The sequence below is a fragment of the Spermophilus citellus genome (assembly GCF_964194105.1).
Source record: "Spermophilus citellus genome assembly, chromosome: 14".
Taxonomy (NCBI): domain Eukaryota; kingdom Metazoa; phylum Chordata; class Mammalia; order Rodentia; family Sciuridae; genus Spermophilus; species Spermophilus citellus.
Window position 1 is genome coordinate 105,474,195 of NC_138194.1, and position 23,280 is coordinate 105,497,474.

Sequence of the window (23,280 nt, forward strand, 5' to 3'; positions counted from 1 at the left end):
AGGAGGGGGCTGGCTGGGCTCCCTCCTACTGGGGAGTGACAGGGCTCAAGGTGGCAGTGCCCACCTGGGTTCTGCAGGAGGAGGGGGAGATCCTAGTGCAAATGTAGCCCTCTTGACTTGGAGGCCTGGAGGCAGAAAAGGGATGCTGAGGGAAGAGTACCTTGAGGAAGTCCCGCGTCCTTGCCTCTGAGACACAGGATGGAGGGTCTGTTGGGTGCACCCTGCAAACATAGCTGTGGATCATATTTGATCTGCAACAATGTTCCTCTGAGGTAGGCATGGTAGTCCCATTTTATAGATGAGAAAATTTGGGCTCCAAGACTCTGGAAGTGACAGGACACTAGTGATTCAGAAGCCACGGACGTAAGCTGGCTGTCCTTCTTACATGCAGAGATACACAGACTTTGAGACTTTTTTTTTGGGGGGGGTACTGGGGATGGAACCCAGGGTCAATCCCCAGTCTTTTTTTTTTTTTTTTTTTTTAATTTTGAGATAGGGTCTTGCTGAAGCTGGTCTCAAACTTGCCATCCTACTGCTGCTGGCTTCCAGAGTTGCTGGAATTACAGGCCACCACGCCCAGGCTGTAGATGGTTCTTAAACCAAGGCCTCATTTCTCAGCCTCATCCTGGCTTCCTTATCCCCTGAGGGCACAGCTCTGGGCAGGAGAGACTGCACTGGGGTCTCCCCTTTAGGATCAGAGTCAGGAAGGGTTGGGCCTGATTGGTCAGGGTCTCCTCATTGCGGGGCAGGAGCGGAGGGTATGGGCAGTGTGGTTGGCTGTGTCCTTCTGGTTGAGCCTTGGCCCTGACCTTTCACATAAGACCCCCCGCCTTCCGTGGCCCTCGGTGGCTAGTACCTTGGGGAGAGGGCTGAAGCCACAAGCACAGCGGAGGACCAGTGATAGAAACACAGTAGACAGGTCACTTCTCCAAGGGGGCTGGATACTGGGAGGTACTTATAGAGCGGAGCGGACAGTAGGGGGTGGGGCAGGGCTAGTGACCACTGAGCGGAGAGGATGATTCCTATATTGGAGGCCAGCCCCCTGGCAGTGGAGGCCACCACGGATTCCTGCACATCATGATCTGGGGCTAATGGGCTGCCCTGCTCAGGCTGGCCACCAGGGGCGCCTGGGAGCCAGAGAGCCGACGCTCTGGGCGTGTCAGGATCTCAGTGGCTCACGCGGCTTTCCAGAGCGGGGCACGGGCGGCCGCGGGGCTCCTGCGGCTTCTCGCCCACGGTTTGCGTCCACACTCCGCTCCGGCTCGGGGGGACTACAAGGCTCGCCCGGGACAGCGGTGCGGAGCTGGGGGTACCGTGGAAAAGGCGCCACGAGGCCCAGCCCAGAGGGGCCTACTCGCCTCCCCAGGCCCCGCCCCGCGCAAAGCACGCTGGGAGCCGCGGGCTGCAGGAGCCTGCACTCCTGCGGGGTGGAGGTCCTGGTTCTTACTGGCTGCTTTGTCCCAGCTTTGGTTCTTTTGGGGTATCGACAACCCCAGGACCTCAACGCGCGCTTCCGGGCCCCAGCTTACCCTGCCCCTGACCCGGTGCGGATGGGACAATGCCGTGTCAGACCCCACCGGGGCCTTGCTCCCGGCCTGAGCCCGCCCGGGCCCTTCTGACACTGACCATGCACGGAAAGCTGCTGCCGCTGGCCAGTCTCTACTTGGTGCAGGGCCTACCCTATGGGCTGCAGTCCGGCCTGCTGCCCATCCTGCTGCGAGCCCGCGGCCTCTCCCTGACGCGCGTGGGTCTAGCCAAAGGTCTGTATGCACCATGGCTGTTCAAGCTGGCGTGGGCCCCACTGGTGGACAGACGGGGCTCCCCGCGGACCTGGCTGACGCTCAGCACAGCGGCTCTAGGCCTGGTATGTGGACTGCTGGCCGCACTGCCTCCCAACCAAGCTAGCCAGGACGCGCTGCCCGCCACCGTGATGGGGCTGCTGCTGTTGCTGAACCTTGGTGCGGCTGTGCAGGACGTAGCCCTGGATACACTGGCCGTCCAGCTCCTGGATCCAGCCGAGCTGGGACCCGGCAACACCGTGCAGGTGGTCGCTTACAAGCTGGGGGCAGCGCTGGCTGGGGGCGGACTGCTGGTTCTCTTGCCCACTCTATCTTGGCCACTGGTCTTTGTGCTCCTGGCTGCCACCTACTGGCTGGCTGCTGCACTGGCCTGGACTGCACCAGCGCTGCACCAGCTACCATGGCCTCAGCCCTCAGAGCACACCCCACACCTGCAGGATTTGCTGGCTGCTCCTGGGACCCTGTGGACAGCAGGCTTTGTGCTCACCTACAAGCTGGGTGAGTTAAGCCTCAAGCCAGGCAACAACAGGACCGGGGCCTCAGGGACAGCTCCAGGTGGGTCCCCGAGGCCTCTGGGACCCACTTAAGGGGCCGCCCTCTTTCTTGGGCTGGCTCCAGAACCCAGCCTTGATTGCAGCACCCAGGGTTCTGCAACCTGGCCTTGCCTCTTGTCCTCCCTCAGCTCCAGCCCGATTCCTAGCCCCTTGAGTTGCTCTGGTGTTGTTTTCTGCTGACCCTGGGCTCCACCAAATGCCCAGTGCATTTCTCTCCCAGCATCTGTGGCCCAGGATAATGGGGGCAGGGCAGGGCCCCAGGTGGGGAGAAGAGAAGTAGGGGCAGGCATAGGGATTGCTGCTTCTCCTGCAGGTGAGCAGGGCGCTGGCAGCCTATTTCCGCTCCTCCTACTGGACCATGGTGCTTCTGCCCCAGAGCTGGGACTCTGGAATGGCTTGGGCGCTGTGGCCTGCTCTATCACTGGATCCTCCTTGGGTGGAGCCCTACTGGCCAGGCATTGGTAAGCCCTCTTCAGCCTGCCCTGCCCTGCCCCCTCCTCACTCCTGGCCCCGTCCTAGATCCTCTGACCTGTAACCTCCCCACTCCCACCCCAACCCCAGGGAGCCACTCCTTCTGTTGAGGTCGGTGTTGCAGCTCCGCCTTGGGGGCTTGGCCTGCCAGACTGCCCTGCTTTTCTACCTGGACACTCCAGGGGTCAGTGTGGGCCCTGGCACACTCCTAAGAGGTGAGGGGCTGGCTTTGGGGGTGGAGGGTCCAGGAGTTCTGGGCCCTGCTGACCTCTCCTCTCTCAGGAGCAGCCTTGCTGAGCCTGTGTCTACAGCACTTCCTGGGGGGTCTGGTCACCACTGCCACCTTCACTGTGATGATGCATTGCAGCCAACTGGCACCCAGGGTCCTTCAGGTGAGGGGATGTGGCAGGGACACCCAGGAGCTGGGAAGGCCTGAGGCCTCTGACCATACACCCCATCCCCAGGCAACGCACTATAGCCTCCTGGCCACTCTGGAGCTGCTGGGCAAGTTGCTGATGGGTGCCCTGGCTGGAATGCTGGCTGATGGTTTGGGCCCACATCCCTGCTTCACCGTCTTTCTTGTGCTCTCAGCACTGCCCCTTTTGGACCTCAGCCTGGCACCCAGCACCCTGGCCTGAACTGGGCGGTAGGACTGTCAATAAAGCCGAAGTGTGCCTTTAGCCTGAATGTGTCTGCAGTATGTGAGGCACAGTTGTCCTCAGACTAAGGGCTGCCTTGCTGGAAAGGAGGGCCCATGAAAACAACTCAAACCCCTTTTATTCTGCATTTTGGAACCTTTTTGTCACAATTCACTTGCTGGCAGATTTCAGTACTGTGCAGCTGCACTGCTGCCTTGAGGAGTGGCCACGTGTCTACCTGTCCTACATGGGGGCAGCAGCCTTGTGAGCAGGGCAGTCATCGGCCAACCAGTAGGAGCTCTTCTGTGGCCAGGCGCATCAGGGCATGGAAACTCAGATGTAGGTACTTTCTCCAGAAGCGCTGGTCCTGCCCATATACCTGGGCTGGGTATCGAGGGCTTCCTGTGGTGGAGCAGAAAGACAGACCTAAGGTGGGCTGGTTCCTGTCCCTAGCCCTGTGTGCATCAGGCAGCCCCTGGAGCCCTCACCAATGCCATGAAAGATACGAGCCACGGCCCTGCTGGAAAACCTCTCTTCTGGCCTCAGGGACAGGAGCTGGTGGATGTCATGGCGGACCTGGTCCTCCCAGTCCTGAAGCTGTGGGTGGACAAGCACATCAGACTTCCCTGAGCTTCCAGAGAACCACATCCAACATAGCCAAGCCTGTGGACAGGCTAGGTTGGGGTGTGAACTGTCCAAATCAGGGATATGGGTGTGACACCATCCTTGGCTTTGGAGATCACCCCAGAGGGGCTACACTCACCTGGACCTGCCCAGGCTCTGGGCCCTGCTCCTCTGTCCCTCCCTCTTCCCTTTCCTCTTCCTCTTCCTCAAAGTAGCAGCTGAGTAGGGCCTTCAGCTGGGCACTGCGATCCATGTCAGGCTGCTCAAGGCAGGGCCCACAGCTGGGGAAGGCCACACTGGGGTGCAGGAGTGAGAGGAGCCTATCGAGACTGCCCATGGGGACAGAGTGGATGGTCCCAGCACCTGCTCACCCACTTCCTACCTGTGAAAGGCCTCAGACATTCGGCGCAGATGTGCCAGGGCCTTGCGCTCTTGGGCCTGCACACGGTTGAATAGAAAGTCGCATACCTCGTCCCTCTCCTCAGCAGTCAGATCTCCAGGGCTGCGCAGGTGGAACGCCAGCTCCCTGAACTCCACAATCACCCCTGTTCCCCGCAGCACACCTGCCAGAGTGTATCAGATGTAGGGTGGATGGGTGGGAGGGTGGATGGGTGGCAGGCAGTCAGGTGGGGGACTAGGGGCAAGCATACCTGTCCTGGGCTCTGGGTCCCACTGCAGCTGACGGAGAGCCTGCTGCACCGATGCCAGCTCCCAGCCCATCGAGTTCACCAGCTCTACCACATCAAATTCCATGGAGCTGCCTGGCCCCATGTCCTCAGGTGGCCACCTAGCCCAGCATGCAGCTGCAAGAGGACACCTGTGCTCCAGAGGAAAGGGGCATGTGACTAGCATCCCTGGCCCTCTGTCCGTATCCCTGACCTGGGGTGCTGTGTACTCACTTGTGGGCCAGTGCCTGGAGCTGGGTGGGGCCCCCAGGGCAGCGCAGGTGACAACGGGAATAGGTGGTTGGCAGCAGCTCCAGCCAGTGCCGGGGATGCAGCTCCAGGTAGCACAGCAGGGTCTCGATGGCTGTAGGGGGGAGTGGGCTCAGGTGGTGTGGGGACAGCCCCCCTCCCCCATCTTCCCGGCCCTTACCCTCTTCTGGCATGTCCAGGGCCTGCACTGTTTGCTGTATTGGGAGTGCCCGTGCATGGCCAGGGCAGACCTGTCCCCGCACTGGGGCTGCTGAGTGGCCACTGTGCTGCTTGGCCCCCTGCAGGGGGGCCCCAGCTGTGGGCCTCATCCCTTCCTGCTCTGGAGGCTGTGGGGTACAGGAGCAGGGTGGAAACAGGCGCTGTACCAGCCTTTTCAGGGCCAAGAAATCGGCACCATTGGCGTGCACGTGCCTACGCAGCTCCTGCAGGTCCTTGCCCTGTAGAAGCAGAGCTATGAGTCTGTGTGTGGCCAGGGCACCAGGGGCTGGCCTAGTGTGAGGGATGGCAGGGTGCCAACCTGGGGCTGCAGAAAGAGGTGGCAATGGGCAGGCTGCCCATCACGTCCAGCACGGCCCACAGCCTGCACATAGCTCTCAAAGCTTGGGGGCATCCCCAGGTGCAGCACGGCCCGCACATCTGTCCTGTCTAGTCCCATGCCAAAGGCCACGGTGGCCACCACCACCCGCAGATGGCCTTGCATGAAGGCCCGCTGCACTCGCTGCCGCTCCCGGGTGCACATGCCAGCATGATAAGCTGCAGCTACAGTCTCTGGGGCCTGACCTTGGGGAAGATGGAGAGATGGCTGGTGGCATCAGGGATGGCACACGGGGTGGCCCTGGGGCCTACCCTGTGGTGCCCTACCTCTAGAGCCTGGGTCCTGCCCTGCACACAGGCAGGTTCGGAGAAGTGCAGCAACTCGCTCTGTGTCCTCCCGTCGGTTGCAGTAAATGATGATTGAATCCAGGGCACGAAAGCGGTCACCCTGCAGCAGCGTCACCAGAGCCTGGCAGGGAGCAGTGGTCACTGGGCAGGCAGGATGTGGGCTCTCTGCCCAGGACCCTGCTATGTGCACACCTACCTGGTGTGGGTTCCTGTCTACAGACACAGACAGGTGCAAGTTGGCAGGGATGGGGGCTGGCCCACCCCGGCCAAGCTCCTCGGCTACACCCAGGTGCTGGGCTACATCACGAGCAGTGCTGCGTGTGGCTGTGGCTGTGAGACCCAGGAAACAGCGTACACCCATGTGTTCCCGAAGTACCTGCATCAGAAGGGAAGGGTGATGGTGAGGCCACCCAGCCCACGGGGCCCTTATCCGTCCACCACCCACCCTGACCCCCCCTTGACTCACTTTGCAGATGCGCAGGTAGCAAGGCCGGAAATTGTGTGACCACTGAGAGAGGCAGTGGGCCTCATCAATGCAAGCAAAGGCCATGGGGGGTAGCTGGGAGGCCTGGAGGAAGCTGGCAGGGCCGCCAGTCCCAGCCCCAACCAGTGCCTCTGGGGACAGCATCAGCACATTCACCTGGGCTGCCTGCACCTGAAGGCATCAGGGTTAGGGGCACTACCCAGATGACTACCCACAGACCCCCATCCATGGGATACCCTGACCTTCTGCAGAACAGACTCCCGCTGCTTCTTGGTCATGCCTGAGTGGAGGCAGGCTGCCTTGAGACATGGGGGCAGGCTGGACATCTGCAGATAGAGGCAGTGCTGTTACAGGTGAGTCCAATCCTGGCTCTCCCCTGAATTCTGCAGGTACTCAACTCAACAGGCTCCCTGGGAGAAGCACCAGATCCTGGGTTCTGGGATAAAGGCATTGGCCCTGCCCATTCCCTAGGGCAGCGGTCTCACTTGGCTGGGGGCACTGTGATGCCCAGCCAAATTACCCCACACCAAAACCAAGAATCCTCAGCTGAGGCTGTGGCCCACCACCCCAAAATGCACCCCTCTTTTGGACCACTTTTACTTCCAAGCTTTGGGAGGGTCTGTAAGAGAGCACTGGGCCTAGGGCCCTGAAGCTCAGGGGCCTGATGGTGGGTGTTGGGGGTCAGGCCCTGTTACCCTTGGGCACAGGTGAGCAGAACACCTTGTAGCTCCTGGTGTTCAGGGAACAGAAAGCAACCCCAGGGCACCAGAGGCTTTGGTTCCTAACACTTGACCCACACACCTGGTCATCCATGAGCGACAGGAGCGGGGAGACCACCAGTGTGAGGCAGGAGCTGCGGCGGGCGCACAGCAGGGCAGGAAGCTGGTAGCACAGGGACTTACCAGCACCTGTAGGTAGCTCCAGCAGTGTGGAGATGCCTAGGCCAGACAAGAGGCAGTTGCAAGGCTGTGTCCAAAGGCTAGAGCCAGTCCCCAGTGGCCACACTCACCGGACAGGATCCGCATGACTGCATGCTCCTGCCCTGGGCGGAAGGCTCGGTACCCTAGTTGCTCCAGGGCCTGGAACACCTCAGCTGGTGTCTCTGTGGACACAGGTGTTGGTCAGTAAGGCCTCCAAAGTCTCCCCACCCAGAGGTAAAGGCTCTGGTACAGTAAGTTTCTGCTCACCTGCTACCTGTCCCGAGGGCCCTGGTGGGTAGAGTGGTAGCACTGGGGGGTGCTGTGATGGGGGACACACCTGTAGCTCAGGCCCAGTAAGTCCTGTGTTCTCACCAACTGGGCAGACGAGAGAAGGTATTTTGGGGGCTCCAGGCTGCACTGAAACAGCCTGGCACAGAGACCACTGGGTATAACCACCCTCCTCCCCTGACTCACTGGGGAGGTGGCAGCAAGCAGTGTCTGTTCTCCAGGCTGCTTCTTCCAAAGTAGGAAAGGACTGCATGTTGTCCCTGTTCTTGCCAATCTCCTTCTGAAGGGTCAAAGTGGGGCCTGGGCCAAGGGTGAGGAGATGACAGGGCATTATTTGAGTAGAAGTGCCTCCCAAAGGGGCTCAGTACTCCCTGCTCAGCACTGGTCCCTCCCATTTATCAGGGTGGAGGCCTCACCTGGCTTGGAGCACTGGGGAACCCAGCGGCCAAACGGCCCAGACTGGAAACAAGAATCCTTGGCTGGGGGTCTGGCCCCACCACCCCCAAAACACTCCCCTTTCTTCTGCCACTTCTGTTTCCATGCCTGAGGAGGGCGCAGAAGAGAGAATCACGTAAAAGGGAGATGGGAGAGGTATGGGGAAGGCCCACCCTTGTTCTGCTATGCCCATCTCACCTGCCTGCGGAGGAGCCTACCTCGAAGGGCCCCACCCCACACATAACGTTTGTGCTTCATGTTGAGCCGGACATAGTTACTTCTGTCCTGGACAGCTGGTCTACGGGACAACGTATGGGCCATCCCCTTAGGCTTCTTTGTCCTAGATGAACTTGAGGAACTGCTACAGGGCTGAGATGGCTGGGCCTGTACAGGTTGCCCTGGAAGGTCTTCTTCAAGTGCTACAGCCCCTGTCCCCTCAGACAAGGGTCCTGTTTGGCTGATGTCCTGCTGGGATTGCACAGGGCTCCCTCCATTCTCACTCCACTTTGGCTTCTTGCCTTGAGGGTTGCTGGGCTGAGGGCTCCCCATACCATTTTGGGCTGCCTGTGGGGCTGGAGTCTCTGGACCTTGTGAGAATTCCTCAGAGCAAGTATTGGGACCAAAGACAAGAAACTCTCCCGACGTCAGGTGTTGTGACTCCTTTCTACCCAGGCCAGGACTGCAGGCACTGGGGGGCTTCAGAAAATCTAAGGGTCCACTGTGGCACCGCTGAAGCCAGCCAGGGTCTAGGGAGCCCAGCCGCAGTCTCAGAGATGCCCGGAGCTGCTGGAGCCGGCCTGGACTTCCCTTGGGCTCAGATGGCTGGGGAAGTGTGCCACCACTGACTTCTTCTGGAGAAGTGGGGGCAGTCCTTGGGCTGGGTGGACCTGTGGTGGGCATCTTGGACAAGGGTCTTCGTGGAGGCTGGAGTCTGCTGCCCAGTGTTGGCTCAGCCTGGGACAGGGAGGATAAAAAAGACCCCAGTCTCCATGACAGCGCAAGGTAAGATGCACAAACCTGACTGTGGAACAAGACTGAGGGCAAATGCTATCTTCGAGTACCTCTTGGTAGTCAAGCCCTAACCAACACAGGGGCCCTGCCTGTGCCTGCACATAGTGTGGAAAGGTGGACACAAAGGCCTGCCTCTGGGTCTAGGGCACCTCTGGGCCCAGCTCGAATGTATTGCAGCCCACTTCCACTTTTCACCTGTAGTATGACCTTGAGATTGGCCTTGAGCCTCTTTCCATAGTCCTGTACAGATCCCCGCGAGCTCATCTGTGGAGTAGGTTGTGGACTCTGGGTTGCTGCCCGATTCAGGTGGGGTCCCCAGCAGCTGGCCTCCAGAACCTTCAGGAGGAGGAAGTAGGGGTCCAGACCAGAAAAAGGCTGGTGAGGTGTCTGCAACACCCACCCCCAGCAGGAAGGCGTGGCTCTATCCTCCTCCCAAGTTCTATGCTCCGGAGGCTTGGCTGAGATAGCTCTTGGCTCCCAACACCCGGCCATACAGGAAGCTGACCGGCAGGTTGGGGTCACGGGCTCAGGTACCTCCTCCGCTGGGAGCGACGGCTCGGAGCTGCGGAGCCCGCCGCCGGCATGGACCACCGACTGCTTTAGGGCGCGGTACTCCCGGTAGAGAGCTGGGTGGGTGGGAGGACGGGAGTCGGGGTCAGGGTGGGGTCCGCATCACCTCGCTCCCCCGTTCCCCGGCAGGCCGTCCCGCGCTCCGCGGTCCCCGGTATCGCATTGCTCACCGCGGACGTCCTCGGGCGCCGCCTCCACGTCTTCCTGTGAAGGGAACGTGTCAAACGGAGCTGCGCCCTCTACAGCTCTCCCCTCCCACTACAGCTCGTACCTGGCCGGGCCGCCGCCGGTGCTGCCGCCTGAACCCGCGCTCCCACTCCTGTAGTCGCGTCCGCACGTCCCGCAGCCGCTCCATAGGGATCCGGTACCGCGTCCTGTGAATCTTCCCGCCACAACAGCGACGTCGGTCTACCAGCCAATGGGGCTGCGCGGCAGGGCTGGGGCGGGGCCGCTGGGACGGATGACCAATCCGCCGGGCCCTGTAGGGTCGACCAATGGGTTGTGTCTACGTCATCGCCGCGCGCCGCGGAGCTGGGCGGGGCCGGTGGACGGCCGAGGTGGGGTTGGAGACTGTGGTGGTGGCTCTGGGGCCGGTGAGCGCGGGCCGCCGGGCTTGGGCCGAAGTGATGCGGCGCGTCGACAGGACTGACTGGACAAAGGGACGTAGCGCCGGGCGCTCGTGCCGGGGAGGCGAGGGCTGGCGCTTGTGAGCCTGGGCGGTGCCGCTGGGGGCGGGAACAGCCTGGGAGACCCCCACGCCGTGAGAACGGCCTTGGGGTCGCCTGGGACTCGCCAGGCCTGGGGGAACAGACCTGCTCGGGCGGCGGAGGGTCGTCAGGTTGAGGTTCTGTAGGAGCCCGACAGGGGCCTTTTGCGCTTGTTCCAGCGCCGGACGAACGGGGGCATCGCGTAGAGACTCTTCTCCAGGCAGCCAGGTCGGCTGCCTTCGTTTCCTTTTGCGACAGGTGCTCATTCCGTCTGTCTTGTCACCGAGGTATGCATCGTCCTCGCGAGATTTGTGCACGGGAGCGCCAAGCCGAGGGTGGGCAAACGGGGTTTCCCAGAAGTGGCTCCTGAAGGGCTTGGCCTCGAGAGGTCAGTAAGCTCAAGGCCCTGTGGCTGGAATCCTCTCTGTCCCTTTCCTGGGCTGTGACCTTGGTCAAGGCCTAGGCCTTAGCTTTCCTAACTGTAGGAGGGGGTTCAGGGTAAGGTGGCTGGCCCACAGGAAGCAGGGCCGAGCCCTTGTGTCGCAGATATTCTGCAACCTCGGGTCTTTTGCATGCATCTTCTCAGCTTGTGTGCTGTTTGTGCCTCATTTGAGCAAGCTCAGGCTTGGGCCTTTTTGAATCCTTGGTTTCTCTCCACGTTGATTCCTCAGGGAAGAAGAGAGATGCTTAGACAGGTGGCAAGGGTCACAGAAGGTGAGACTTGCTTTTTCTCGGGGGTTTCCATCCCTGGTGACATCCCAGAAAACAGTAATTATCCCTTGGGCTAACGTTGAGGGCCTTGGTCCCAGGCCATGTCATTTTAACTCCTGTTTCCCAGGTTTTAATCTTTTAAGCCCTGATGTTATTAAGCTGTGTCTGTGTTTTGTGGAATCTGAGAGCAGCCCTCAAATACATCTGTGAGGAAGATGAGGGAGGGAGCTGTGAGGGGGCTGCAGGCCCCCCTGGGAGAACTCCATCTGCTGCAGGCTGACAACGGGCTACAGGGAGGGGCCTGGGTTCTATTTTACTTTTGAGGAAGGATTTCTGAAACAGCTTTGTGATTTGGAGCCAATGGGGCCTCTGCAGAGCAGTAACCATCTGTAGAAGCACAAGTAAACTCAGTGGTGACACACCATTCATGTACTACGATGCTTTGTTTTCCTAACAAAGCCTTTTGCTTCTGGAGGTTGGGGCCTGGGGTGTGGCCTTGTTCCTGGTCCACTCTGCCCAGCCAGTGCCAGGTACCTAAGTGGGTACTTCTCTGTGTCACTGTTCTCCACTGTCTGCTCCAGTTGTGCACCATACTGGGCTTTCTCACCACTGGTGTATAGAGTGGATATGACCTAGCGGTATTCTAGGGTTTTCTTCACTGAAGCTCCTCTCCTGCAGGTGGCTGCCTGCACGGCCCAGCGCCATGCACACACTTGTGTTCCTGAGCACTCGGCAGGTGCTCCAGTGCCAGCCAGCTGCCTGCCAGGCCCTGCCTCTGCTGCCCCGAGAGCTCTTTCCCCTGCTATTCAAGGTGGCCTTCATGGACAAGAAGACTGTGGTACTGCGTGAGCTGGTGCACACATGGCCTTTCCCACTGCTCAGCTTCCAGCAGTTGTTGCAGGAATGTGCTCACTGTAGCCGGGCATTGCTGCAGGAGCGACCCAGCTCTGAGAGCGTGCAAGCTGTAATCCTGGGGCTGACTGCTCGGTTCCACACCCCAGAAGCTGAAGCTGGCACACATTCCCTCTGTAGGTATGGACTTACCTGTGGGGACTTCAGGCCTGGAGTTACAAAGAGGGTTCCCTGAGGAGAGCATGGGTTGGGGTGCAAAGTTCCAAGAGCTCTGTGTGGCAGCAGACTGTTGTTCTTGTCCCAAAGTGGCTGGGAGGGGTTGTAGGCCCTGCTCTCTCATCCCATCTCAGGCCATCCCTACTTCTAGGAAGCACACACTGCGGGTGCTGGACATGACTGGTCTCTTGGATGATGGTGTGGAGCAGGACCCTGGTACTATGAGCATGTGGGACTGCACAGCAGCTGTGGCCCGCACATGCATTGCCCAGCAACAGAGCAGGACTGCTGAACCTGGACCAGCCCCTATCCCTGTGGAGGTTCGTGTGGACCTTCGGGTGAACCGGGCCTCCTATTCATTCCTGCGTGAGGCTCTCCGAAGCAGCGTGGGCAGCCCTCTGCGGCTGTGCTGCCGGGACCTCCGGGCTGAGGACCTGCCCATGCGCAACACTGTGGCCCTGTTGCAGCTTCTGGACGCAGGCTGCCTGCGCCGAGTGGACCTCCGCTTCAACAATCTGGGCCTGCGTGGCCTGTCTGTCATCATCCCTCATGTGGCTCGCTTCCAGCACCTGGCCAGCCTGCGACTACACTATGTGCATGGGGACTCAAGGCAGCCCTCTGTAGATGGTGAGGACAACTTCCGCTACTTCCTGGCCCAGATGGGCCGCTTCACCTGTCTTCGGGAGCTCAGCATGGGCTCTTCTCTCCTTTCAGGCAGGCTGGACCAGCTGCTCAGGTGAGTGGGCCCCATCAATGCTCTACCCTTTCCCTCCATGGGGACACTCCCTGGGCCTACTTGTCTGTGACCCCTGTGTCCCCACAGTACCCTGCAGAGCCCCTTGGAGAGCTTGGAGCTGGCCTTCTGTGCTCTGCTGCCTGAGGACCTGCGCTTCCTGGCAAGGAGTTCCCATGCTGCTCACCTAAAGAAGCTGGACCTGAGTGGTAATGATCTGTCAGGAAGTCAGCTAGTGCCCTTCCAGGGTTTGTTGCAGGCAGCAGCAGCCACACTGCTGCATCTTGAGCTGACTGAGTGCCAGCTTGCTGATGCCCAGCTAGTAGCTACACTGCCCACCTTGACCCGCTGTGCCAGTCTCCGCTACCTTGGCCTCTATGGCAACCCGCTATCCATGGCTGGCCTCAAGGAGCTGCTGCGGGACTCAGCGGTGCAGGCTGAGCTGCGCACCGTGGTGCACCCCTTCCCCGTGGATTGCTATGAGGGCCTGCCCTGGCCTCCACCTGCATCTGTCCTTCTGGAAGCCTCCATCAATGAGGAGAAGTTTGCCCGTGTAGAAGCTGAGTTGCACCAGCTGTTGCTGGCCTCAGGCCGTGCCCATGTGCTCTGGACCACAGATATCTATGGGCGACTAGCTGCAGACTATTTCAGCCTGTGACCTCCTGGCTTTGGATGAGACGGCGAAGAGCTTTTGCTGGGACTCTGCTGGAGGCCTGACAACAAAGACCGGTCTCAGGTTTCCTGCAGAGTCTGCCTTGCTCCTGGGCATACTTTAAGCATCCCATGCTTTCTGCAGTGCCCTGCACCTGCTCCCTAATGGCTGGCTGACTGTGGGCCCCATGCTGGATTTCAGGCCTGCACTACCCTGCTCAGTATAGCTGCACTTGGTTCTCTGTGGCTGTACCTGGGATCCCGGCTGTTATCCAAGGGACACTTCCGGGCCCTTTGCATCTTCTTACCAAGAGTGCAGCATTGTGGGGCTGAAGGTGGGGCGAGGCCTAGGCCCTGATGCAGTCTTTGGCCTGTACGGTGTTCCCTGCCCTGGCGCCAGAGCCACCCCGCCAGCCAGCTATGGGGCTGGAGAGTGGTGTCAAGGTACAAACGTGCAGTGTGTCTGGAGTTTGAATCTTTGCCTGTTTATTCTATTCCAACTGGCCAGTGTGTCTTCCCCACCTCTGTTATATCCCCAGCATGGCTACTGGGAATCAACTAGCATCTGGCCTGCTGCCCCTCCCTCTGGCCACGTAACCCCACCAGTACTGCAGGCCAGGGCCATCCCCGGGCATCGTGGACCTTCCAGGTCATGGCCCTTCACGGCTCTGTCTCCAGGCGCCCCACAGCTGGGTGCTCCAATGCAGCTTCCAGCTTTACTGATGAGCATGCGCTGCGCCACGCGGGCCAATGAACGGCGCTCGCGTCATCGGCGCGCGCCGCCGGCTCAGCAGTGGATTTCGTAAGCGACGCGCGGCGGGTGGCGGAGTGAGGGGGGCGGCCCTTCTGGCGGTCTGCCCTCGGTAGGCGCTTCTGGCGGTCCCTCGGCGAATAGGGGCTTAGAGCGGTCGAGGACAAACATCTCGTGGCCGCGCTCGTCGCGCAGCTCCTCCAGCTGCGCGAAGGTGCAGGGTCCGTCCGAGTAGTCGTTGACGAACAGCGCGCCCTCTCCTGGCTGCGCGCTCGCCTTTTTCCTCCGCCGCCGCCGCCGCCGCCGGCAGATCATGGCGGCCAGCAGCAGCGCCGTGAGCGCTAGTAGCGCGATGGCCGCCGCGATGGCGGTCTGCGTGGCCAGGCCTAACGCTCGAAACGCCATACTGCCCGCCTCGTGCCTCGGGGCGCGGCCTGGGGGGCGTGGCGGCGGGGCCGGTGGCGGCTGCCGGGACGCATTAACCAGGAGGCGGAAGGGCACGCTCGCGGCGCCTCCGGCGTTGGCGGCCTCGCACTCGTACTTTCCCGCGTGCGCCAGGGTGATGTTGGTGAGGAAGAGCATCCCGCTGCCGGTGTCCGGGGCGGCCTGGCCACCCAGGCCTGGCGCTCCGCCTTCCAGCTGGGCCTGCGCCTGCGGACGGCCCTCACGAGGCTGAGGCACCTTCCTCCAGGTCACCAGGGGCTGCGGGTAGCCAGAGGCTTGGCAGGCCACCCGCAGGTCCTCCCCTAGGTTGGCTGTGAGTTCCAGCGGCTCCACGTGCACAGAGGGAGGAATGCAGATGAGGCTACTGCCCGACACCTCCAGCAGACTCTGCAGTGCCAGACGCGGTGGCTCTGCACACGTGATCTTCTTGTCTCTGGTGCTGAACAGTCGCTGACCCCCCTCCTTGATCCAAGCGCCCAACCAGTGGAGGGCGCAATCACAGCGCCATGGGTTCTCTGTAGGCAGAACACAGTTGAGGTTCTGCTGGCCCCGGCAGAAGCCCACACCCCACCTCCTATAGCCACCCTAGTGGAGTTTCTTCTCTGAATCCCGGTTGCTGGGAATGAGGAAGGCCTTTCACTCCACTTTAGTTCAATGATGCCCACACAGATATTCCAGCAACACCGAAACTTTAAAACAGATGCCCTCTCCTGGAAACACCCCCAATCCTGGTCAGCTCTTTCACGTACCTGCCCTTTCCTGGCCTCAAAATGTGAAAGAACCTCAATTCTGTTAAGTCATTCTGGATTGGCTACCTTTTCTGTCTTAGGCAGGTGCCTAAGTTATGTATCTATCAGAACTTCAGTTCCCAGCTGCCCTTTACCAGAACTGCAGGGTGGTGGTGTGGCCCTCCAAAATGCTGCCCAATGGTTTATCATAGGGACCCCCTCCACACCTACTGGTCCCTACTGATGCCACTGAGCCCAGTTAGAGACGCTTGCCTGAGGAGTTACCTGTGAGGCGCAGGACTTGCAGGCTGGCCAAGGGCTGCAGGGCCTCACGGCTGATGGTGCCCAGTTGATTCCTGCTGAGGTCAAGCAGGGCCAGGGAGGAGAGCCCTGCCAGGGCCTGGTCCTCCAGCAGCTCAATGCTGTTTTCTTGCAGGTGCAGCTCCTGCAGTCGCTGGAGTAGGGACAGCAGATCATCAGGAAAAAGGGCCCAGGGGAGCTATAGACTAGGTTGACTTTTCTCCCCTAACAACTAGTACAGCGCGCTGGATGACTGCCAGGACAAGAAGATCCCGCGCTTTTGGCCTCTCACCGGCAGGTGCAAGAAGGTGAAATCCAGCAGCCGCGCCAGCTGGTTGCCAGCCAGGTAGAGTACACGCAGCTGGGCTAGGCCCGCAAAAGCCCCTCCCCGCAAGCCACGTAGCTTGTTGCCTGTGAGGGCCAGCTCCAGCAGGCGCGGTTGCGCGCGGAAAGCGCCAGACTCCAGAGCATGCAGGCTGTTGTTGTGCAGGTAGAGATGGCGAAGGGCGGCAAGTGGCGCCAGGGCGCCTGGCTCCAAGCGCGCGATGTTGTTGTCCTGCAGGAACAGCGTCTGCGGGCCGGGGGAGGGCGAATCTTACCCCACTGCAGGAGTCTCTCGCTCCATTGGGGCGCCCCACCGACCCCACCCGGATGCTCACACAAGGCTCCCTCCATCCCATGGGCACTCGCAGCCTGCTCCAACCCGAGGCCCGGTGGCCCCACATGGTGCCCACCTGCGTCCCTGGGGGGATTCCCAGTGGGACGACGCGCAGCCGCAGGGCGCCGCACTCAACCGTGGCGCTGTAGCAGCGGCAGGCGGCGGGGCAGCCCGCGGCGCGAGGCGGGAGCCCTGGCAGTGGCGGCAGCAGCAGCAGCCCCAGCAGCAGCAGCAGCAGCAGCAGCACAGGAGCCCCCGGGGCCATTTCCCTAGAGAAATGGCCTGGGACTGTGAGCCTCCCCAGGGTTGGCCCCAGATGGGATGGATGCACCTCCTGAAACACAGGTTGGCAGGCCACTGCTAACATTATAGAGCCAGCCCAAGAGCACGAGTGGAGGCCCACACAACCTGTGTCTAACTTTCACAAAGTTTTAAGTCAGTTCGTGTGCTGGGGATTGTAAGTCAGTGGCAGAGCACCTGCCTAGCTACCCTGTCTGCAACCCCCCTCCCAATAAAGAAACTGATGAATAAAATTTCTAGTTTCCTTCCTTGACAAAAACACCGAGACTGAGGGCAGGAGGTTCAAGTTGAGAATTCTTGGTGTCCTGTGTCCCCAGGATGTGGCCATATGGGGAGGGCAACCCATTCTCAGACCCCTTCCCTTGCCTGTCCTGAGGGCCCTCTGCTCATGCATAGCACAGCTGGTTCAAGCTCCCTCTGACCCTGTTGACTCAGCCCCGTGGCTCCTGAGCTGGGACCCAGGACTACTCGGCAGCAAAATCCGGAACCTAATTACCCAAGCATAGACCAGAAGTGGGGAATGGGCCCTGGGCAGGCATGTCCTCTTGTCTTCACTCTCAGGATTGGCACAAACCTAAGGCTCAATCCAAAGCCGAGTTCCTTAGGTGCCCCTAGGACAAGACTTCAAACTCCAGAATTAACACTGGAAGCAGGTATGCTCTGGCTCCACCTGGTGGTTCATACATCATGACTTGAAAGGAGACCTGGACAGAGGGGGAGCCAGATGACAGAGCTGGGGCTTTTCCTCAAGTAACTTGTAGAGAATTGAGGATGAGGCAAACAGTAGGAAAGTTAATTCAGGAGCTATGGGCTGGGGCTCCCTAGGCTGGCTCCAGAAAGAAAGCCCCTATCTTTGGGGTAGGTGGAGTCCTGGGAAAGATTGGGTGTGAGAGAGGGGCCTTAGGTCACCAATAAAGCTTTTGTGTTTCTTCTTTGTGTGTGTGTGTGGGGGATTGACCCCAGGGTCTCACATGCTAAGCACATACTCCACCACTGAGCTACTCCAACCACACCAACTGGGTTTCAGGTGTGGTTTTCTAAGTGGGCCAGAGAGAATAGGAAGAAGCATGCGGTTTGCAGGGGTTTATGTGCATTTACCTGTGGCCTCAGGGATGGGAAAGCTGGGGTCTAGTTCCAAACACAAGAACCCAGTTTTAAAGGTATGGGCGTGACTGAGAAACCAGCTCCTCTGGAGCTAAGGAAGGCAAAACCCAGGGTATACTGTTACCCAGGTGTCCCTGTCTCTGTGAGTCATGATGAAAGGTGCCAAATGGCTTCAGTGTTTGTTTAAATTCTGCCCTAAACTGTAACTCACACGATTATTTATAATCAGGACATATGAGTAAGCACAGCAATAAAGTTTTAATGGAAAAGGCAGAGGCGGTTGCCAGGGGTCTCAGGGTGTGTGTGAGCCCCCAAGAAATGGGACTGGGGGGGGGGCGCGTATTCTTTGGGCCCATGGCATTAGTCTCCCTGAGCACCAAGGGGCACCCTCCAACTCCAGGACTCACCCACCCACCCACCCAGCCTCCAGCAATAAAGCCTTGGTTTCTTCCTTGGCTCGGCGCTGCAGCTCTGGAGGACCCGCTAAATGCACATTGGTGTGGAAAGACTGCCCGGACAGGGATGAGGGACCCGGATGAGAGCCCAGAAGTCCTTTTACCAGCGGACAAACCCTAATCCGGTTTAGCAGGGGGCTGGGGGCACCCGGTGTCCTCTCAGGCATACTCGAGCCAGGATCTCCGGGTGGTCCTTGCGACCGGCGCTGGGATCCTGCACGAAGTCCCCTTTCGCCCTCTCGCGCAGGTAGGTGCAGGCCTGCGATCGTGGAGGGCGTGGTATCCGCGTGCCCTCCCCCGTGCCGGGTTACACACCCTTCTAGGTGCGTGCCGGGAGGTCCCCGATCCCGCCCCTAAGCCCGGTGACCTTGGGTCGGGGCCCCCCCTCACCTGACGCTCCGGCGGCTAGCGGCTCCCCGCCGAGCCTGCGGCGGCCTGGCTCCAGTAGAGGAGGGGCGCGCACGCGCACCGGAGCCCCACGCCTCCTGCGCCCGCCGCCCGGGCCTGACGTCGGGAACGCGGGCCAATCCAGAAGATGCCCGGAAGGGGAGCGAGGAGCGGAGCAAGGGGCGGCGCCGAGCCCTAGGACGGGCAGCAGCACCTCGGACAGCGCCAGCAGGCGGAGCCCCGGCGCACTGCACGCACGCGCACGCGCACGCGGCCGGCGGAGCGCAGGATCGGCGGGAACTCCCGAACTGTCCGCGGCTCAGGACAGCGGAGTCGCCAGCAGCAGCGGGGCCAGCTCCATTGTGAGGGCGAGGCGACGGCCCTCCCAGCGCACATGCGTGGGCAGCGCGGGCGCGCCTGGCCCGTACTCGAAGCAGGCGCTGAGCTCGAAGGCCAGGGCAGAGCGCACCAGGCCCACGCCGCCCGCACGCTCTGGCGCCGGGTGGTAGAGGCGCCCGTTGGCCGCCAGGGGCAGCAAGCGCGCCGGCTCGAAGGGCACTGCCAGGGCCTCACCCCCTCCGCAGTAGGAGAGGCGCGAGGGCCCGCGGCCCGTGGCCAGCAGGTGCGTGAAGACCACGGGCCGGTCCTCACAGCGCAGGAAGTTGCGCTCTCTGCCGCACAGTGAGAGGAAGGGGAAGGCGGCCTCGTAGCGCCCGCTGCGGTTGGGTTTCAGGCGAGAGAAGAAGGTGACCAGGAACTGCAGGTCTGGGGGGAGCAGAGAGTGCGGCTGCTCACCTCGGCAGGCGCCTCACCCCGGACCACACCCAAGGCCGGCGCTGGCCTCACTGCGACAGCAGGGCACCTGGTGCGGGTCAGCCCTGGGTCGGGGCCGGGGGCAGGGCCTGTCCTCGGCTGTCCGGAAGGGCGAAGGAAGGGGTGCAGCAGTACCTTTGAAGCAGGTGATGAAGTTCTTCATTTTGGAATCATCCAGGAAGAGCTGCAGAGGACAGGCCGAGGCCAGTGAATGAGACCCCGTGAGTGTGTGCGGGGAGGTCGACCCCAGGCCTGTGTTCACTGTCTGGCTGTTCCCTGTGCACACGCGGTGCAGGGCGGCGCGTTGAAGGTAAACCCCGGGCCTGCTGCCTTTCCGACATCTACCCGCAACCCAAGTAATGCTTCCTTGCACTTTCCGTGGCTTTTCCTTGATTACAAAGCAGGCCGAGCCTCCCCACGCGGGCACTCGACCTCCCGAACCGCCCGCGGGCTCAGGACGGTGGAGTCGCCAGCAGCAGCGGGGCCAGCTCCACTGTGAGGGCGAGGCGACGGCCTTCCCAGCGCACGTGCGAGGGCAGCGCGGGAGCACCAGGCCTGTACTCGAAGCAGGCGCTGAGCTCGAAGGCCGGGGCAGAGTGCACCAGGCCCACGCCGCCCGCGCGCTCCGGGTTTTTCCCGCTGATTGTCTGGGCTCTGCAGAGTGGGGCTCACGCACCCTCCAGGTTCCCCCCTTTCCCTTGGCCTACGGGGACTCCTCGTCAGTACGCACCGGGACGCCAGCTGCTGTCCCGCCCCCACAGAGGCCCTTCCCCTTCCTGGTGCTCGGCCTCGCTCCCCACACACCTGACCCTGATGATCCACGTAGTAGAAATACTCGCGCGTCCGGGGCTCCGGGCTCTGGCCCTGCGTGTAGGAGACGCCCCCGTCTCCGCTGCAGGCCCGGGCTCCCCGCGACCGCGCCAAGGCTAGGGCCGAAGCGCTTAGCGCCCCGCGAGTCCGCCACATCCTACCGCTCTTGCAGCGGCCGGCAGGTCAGGCGGGGGACGGTGCCACGCGAACAGGCGTCCGCCGGCGCCGTGGCCTCGCGCCTCGGGTTCCGGCCCCGCCCCGCGACCCGCAGCGACGGAAGGAACCCGAAGCGGCGCGCGAGTGTCCACACGAACTTTATTCACACGAAAAGCTGTCCCTCGGTCCACGTGTCAGAGTACGTCTGTGGCCCGCTCAGGGGCCGGCTCGGCAGGGCTGGCTGTTTTGTTTTAATAATAAATAAAAACTCAACTCTAAAAAATATATATATAAAAACCGGGAGAAATTAAGTTTGACAACAGTTGGAACCGATTCCATAACGGGATCGCAGGCGAGTCCGGCCCAGCCGCCGCGCGGCGCGGGGTTGGGTCCGGAGCTGCGGGTAAGGAAGGAGGGTGCGAGTGCTCTGCACGAGGGCGGTGAGGACGGCTCAGAGATAAATAGCATCTGGTTAGAACTATGTCCTTAGCAAATTTAGTCCCGACGTCTGTCGCTCTATTTATATCTCTATGCACAAGAGGGCGGGGTGCGGGATGGAATCTGGACTCGTAGGTACACCACGAAAAAAATACTCTCCCCCCCGCCCCAAGAGTGCCTGCCCGGCCCTGCCCGCCGCGAGGACTTTGGTTCGGGGCCCTCCCCGCGCAGGAGAACCGCGGCCTGCCGGTGGGCAGCCGGGGCTCTGGAGCGGAGAGGCCGCGCGGCGTGTGCTGCGGCCGGCCGGGAGGGCAGTGTCGCTCGGCTCCGGGGAACAGAAGGCACTTCTCGGGGCCGGCGGGGCCTGGCATGCTGCCCCGGGGGGGGGGGGGGGCCGCTCCCGCGTGCGCCGCGCAGCCCGCTGTCCGAGGTGCCCGCGTGCTATAGCACGCCTTCCATGAAGCTGGTGTCCAGGTGCTGGATGAGCACGCGCAGGAAGGACATCTCCTTGCGTGTGTTCTCGAAGATGACGCGCGGGTCATCCGACTGGCAGCGCAGGCAGTTGGGCGCCATCACCATGGCCAGGTTGCTGACGTCCATCTTGGTGATGGCCACGTTGGCAGGCTGCACGAACACCTGCGGGAGGGGCGGAGCGGAGGGCGTGGCGGGTGGACCAGAGGCCCGGGGCGCAGGCAGGGGGCGGGGGGCGTGGTGGGTGGACCAGAGGGCCGGGGCGCAGGCAGGGGGCGCGGGGACGTGGGCGGGGCAGGACGCGGGTACCTGAAGGAAGCGGATGAGGTAGCACAGCACCATGCGATTGATGCGGGGCAGCGCGTGCACCACGGCCACGGCGGCCTCGGGGCTCTCATAGTGAGCGATGCACTGCTCGTAGAACTCGTGCGGGATCAGGGGCTCCTCCAGTTCCCGGTACCACAGCTTCAGCAGCGACGCTGTGGGCGAGGGCGGATCAGGTGGGCCTGCTCTGGGAATGCATGGGCCTAGCAGCCGGCTCCGACCGCATCAGGGAACGTAGGTAAAGGGCTTTCTGGAAAAGGTTCCCTGCCCAGATCTGCGGCCACTGGCGCTGCTGCATCACAGGCTAAATCAATCTCCATGTATATATCCCCTTATAAAAGGTATTCTGGCCGTTCAGTTTTCCCAAGATGGAAATTTGAAACAAAAGTTTCTTAGATCTTCCTTCAAAGCTGGCTTTGAATAAAACCTATGGTCCTGCCAATCTGACTCAGTATCTGTGGATGGAGGAGTGGCACAGTCCAGCCTCTCCCCCAGTGCGGGATATACCGGACTATGACGGGCCGGCCCCAGAGGTGCGGAAGGAAGTTCATGAGATACAGCAGGGAAAGAAGCTGTGGGTGACAGGAGGAGTGAGTAGACAGAGGCTTTGGTCTGAATGGCCATCGATCCTCTAGGCAGTGCATGCTCTGGTGTTGAGTGGTTCAGGGACTTACCTGGGACATGGGGGTCCTCCAGGCCTGTGGGCACCTTCCATTGATCCACCTGGAGCTTCAGGGCGTTTACCTCATCAATGTCTCCAGGCACCCTGCAGAGCACAGGGCAGGTCTCAGGCTGGAGGGCCAGATTGGAACAGTCCTCAAGGCCTTTTCTCAAGGGGGAGGGTGCTGTGACAAAGCCTCATGGCTCTCTTTTGGGCTTCTGCCCCTTATGCTTGGGTCGGGGGTGTGGGGTCTCCCAGACTGTCCCTTCCTGGACCCTCTGCAGGCTGTTAAGGCCCAAGCTTGCACACCTGTGTCCCAGATTGGGGAGACTTTTCCTTCTGGGGCTTGGGCAGCCCTGCTCTTGAGAGGTGAGTCAGGACAGGGGCTATGCATCCCTGTTCACAGGTGGGGATGATAAGCCGAGCTGCTGCAATACTCTGATGCCTAACTGATCTCCCCTCTGGGGCTCACAGCTTAGGCCAAGCACCCTCTGGACCCCTGGTGGCCATTTCTGCAGAAGCAAAAATCTCTGGTCATTGTGCTGCCAGACTGAGGATGAACCAGCAGACCTGCCTCCTAAGGATGGGCCCTGACCTTCCTCTCTTGGCCACATGTCCCTTGGGATCAGCTTCCGCAAGGTGGCCCACCCTTCCATCTGCTCTGAGGCAGGGGCATGGATGCAGGCCTGATGGGCCTCCAGAGATGCACTGTGGACACAAGCCTGTGTCTCCCACATCCAGGGACCAGGGTTGACAAGGCACCTGAAGATGCCCTCCGTCTGGTCACCGTTGAGTGCCAGCACCTCCTCGGAGAGCCTCGTCTGTACCCAGGGCAGCTGCCGGTCTGGGTAACGTTCCTTCTGCATGCTCATGACCTCCTGCAGTGCACTGCCAAACATGGATGGGCTGAACACAGCATTCTTGGCGTGCCGGATCTCCTCCACGTTGGGCTTCTTTAGCCCCTGTGAAGACAGCCAGGCTCTTCTGTCCTGGTCTGGC

General features: G+C 61.1%; 6 protein-coding genes across 22 annotated transcripts in view; 2 read left to right on the top strand and 4 right to left on the bottom strand.

The window, feature by feature from the left end:
- The first annotated feature begins 1,139 nt into the window (after window positions 1–1,139).
- On the top strand, window positions 1,140–3,517 carry MFSD3 (major facilitator superfamily domain containing 3). Of its 4 annotated transcripts, none has more exons than XM_081266508.1 (5): window positions 1,141–2,354; window positions 2,667–2,814; window positions 2,915–3,039; window positions 3,107–3,216; window positions 3,289–3,517. In XM_081266508.1, exons 1-5 carry the CDS (start codon window positions 1,559–1,561, stop codon window positions 3,460–3,462), a joined length of 1,353 nt encoding a protein of 450 aa, XP_081122634.1. In that variant the 5' UTR covers window positions 1,141–1,558; the 3' UTR covers window positions 3,463–3,517. The 4 variants fall into 4 exon arrangements, with proteins under 4 accessions (XP_081122632.1, XP_081122634.1, XP_081122633.1 ...); XM_081266509.1 differs by having other exon boundaries at window positions 1,145–2,297; window positions 3,289–3,514; XM_081266506.1 differs by having other exon boundaries at window positions 1,140–2,354; window positions 3,107–3,517.
- A 79-nt stretch (window positions 3,518–3,596) lies between these two features.
- Window positions 3,597–9,980, bottom strand: RECQL4 (RecQ like helicase 4). The gene is given in 21 exon segments (XM_081266491.1): window positions 3,597–3,864; window positions 3,951–4,059; window positions 4,226–4,382; window positions 4,469–4,649; window positions 4,737–4,903; window positions 4,986–5,115; window positions 5,182–5,458; window positions 5,539–5,801; window positions 5,883–6,024; window positions 6,100–6,279; window positions 6,370–6,566; window positions 6,569–6,713; window positions 7,189–7,325; window positions 7,397–7,489; window positions 7,575–7,682; window positions 7,782–7,895; window positions 8,012–8,138; window positions 8,229–8,984; window positions 9,237–9,667; window positions 9,782–9,815; window positions 9,883–9,980. Coding segments are annotated over 21 exon segments (3,957 nt in total). The 5' UTR covers window positions 9,967–9,980; the 3' UTR covers window positions 3,597–3,739.
- A 51-nt stretch (window positions 9,981–10,031) lies between these two features.
- Window positions 10,032–16,111, top strand: LRRC14 (leucine rich repeat containing 14). 10 transcript variants are annotated; one of them, XM_081266498.1, is made up of 6 exons: window positions 10,032–10,204; window positions 10,606–10,706; window positions 11,708–12,061; window positions 12,249–12,417; window positions 12,565–12,833; window positions 12,921–13,949. In XM_081266498.1, exons 1-6 carry the CDS (start codon window positions 10,106–10,108, stop codon window positions 13,486–13,488), a joined length of 1,560 nt encoding a protein of 519 aa, XP_081122624.1. In that variant the 5' UTR covers window positions 10,032–10,105; the 3' UTR covers window positions 13,489–13,949. The 10 variants fall into 10 exon arrangements, 8 of the variants coding, with proteins under 8 accessions (XP_081122624.1, XP_081122622.1, XP_081122623.1 ...); XR_014018812.1 differs by adding an exon at window positions 15,841–16,111 and having other exon boundaries at window positions 10,139–10,204; window positions 12,249–12,833; window positions 12,921–13,925; XR_014018813.1 differs by adding an exon at window positions 14,021–14,158 and having other exon boundaries at window positions 10,139–10,204; window positions 12,249–12,833; window positions 12,921–13,925.
- On the bottom strand, window positions 14,179–18,793 carry LRRC24 (leucine rich repeat containing 24). 2 transcript variants are annotated; one of them, XM_081266505.1, is made up of 5 exons: window positions 18,612–18,793; window positions 16,439–16,631; window positions 15,997–16,275; window positions 15,690–15,858; window positions 14,179–15,191 (listed from the first exon to the last, which is right to left on the bottom strand). In XM_081266505.1, the coding sequence occupies exons 2-5, from the start codon at window positions 16,625–16,627 to the stop codon at window positions 14,269–14,271; spliced, it is 1,560 nt and encodes a 519-aa protein (XP_081122631.1). In that variant the 5' UTR covers window positions 16,628–16,631; window positions 18,612–18,793; the 3' UTR covers window positions 14,179–14,268. The 2 variants fall into 2 exon arrangements, with proteins under 2 accessions (XP_081122631.1, XP_081122630.1); XM_081266504.1 differs by having other exon boundaries at window positions 16,439–16,696; window positions 18,612–18,680.
- A 134-nt stretch (window positions 18,794–18,927) lies between these two features.
- On the bottom strand, window positions 18,928–20,533 carry LOC308633611 (UPF0598 protein C8orf82; the record flags this gene model as incomplete). Its single annotated transcript, XM_081266511.1, has 3 exons — window positions 20,226–20,533; window positions 19,557–19,605; window positions 18,928–19,373 (listed from the first exon to the last, which is right to left on the bottom strand). Exons 1-3 carry the CDS (start codon window positions 20,385–20,387, stop codon window positions 18,928–18,930), a joined length of 657 nt encoding a protein of 218 aa, XP_081122637.1. The 5' UTR covers window positions 20,388–20,533.
- A 577-nt stretch (window positions 20,534–21,110) lies between these two features.
- The window catches only part of ARHGAP39 (Rho GTPase activating protein 39), an 82,222-nt gene continuing 80,052 nt past the window's right edge, over window positions 21,111–23,280 (bottom strand). For all 4 annotated transcript variants that reach the window (XM_081266495.1, XM_081266493.1, XM_081266494.1 and 1 more), the window contains 4 exons: window positions 23,044–23,243; window positions 22,295–22,386; window positions 21,606–21,775; window positions 21,111–21,461 (listed from right to left, as the gene is read on the bottom strand). In XM_081266495.1, coding sequence (XP_081122621.1) covers window positions 21,267–21,461; window positions 21,606–21,775; window positions 22,295–22,386; window positions 23,044–23,243 — 657 coding nt within the window. In that variant the 3' untranslated portion in view covers window positions 21,111–21,266. The remainder of the gene's footprint in view (window positions 21,462–21,605; window positions 21,776–22,294; window positions 22,387–23,043; window positions 23,244–23,280) is intronic.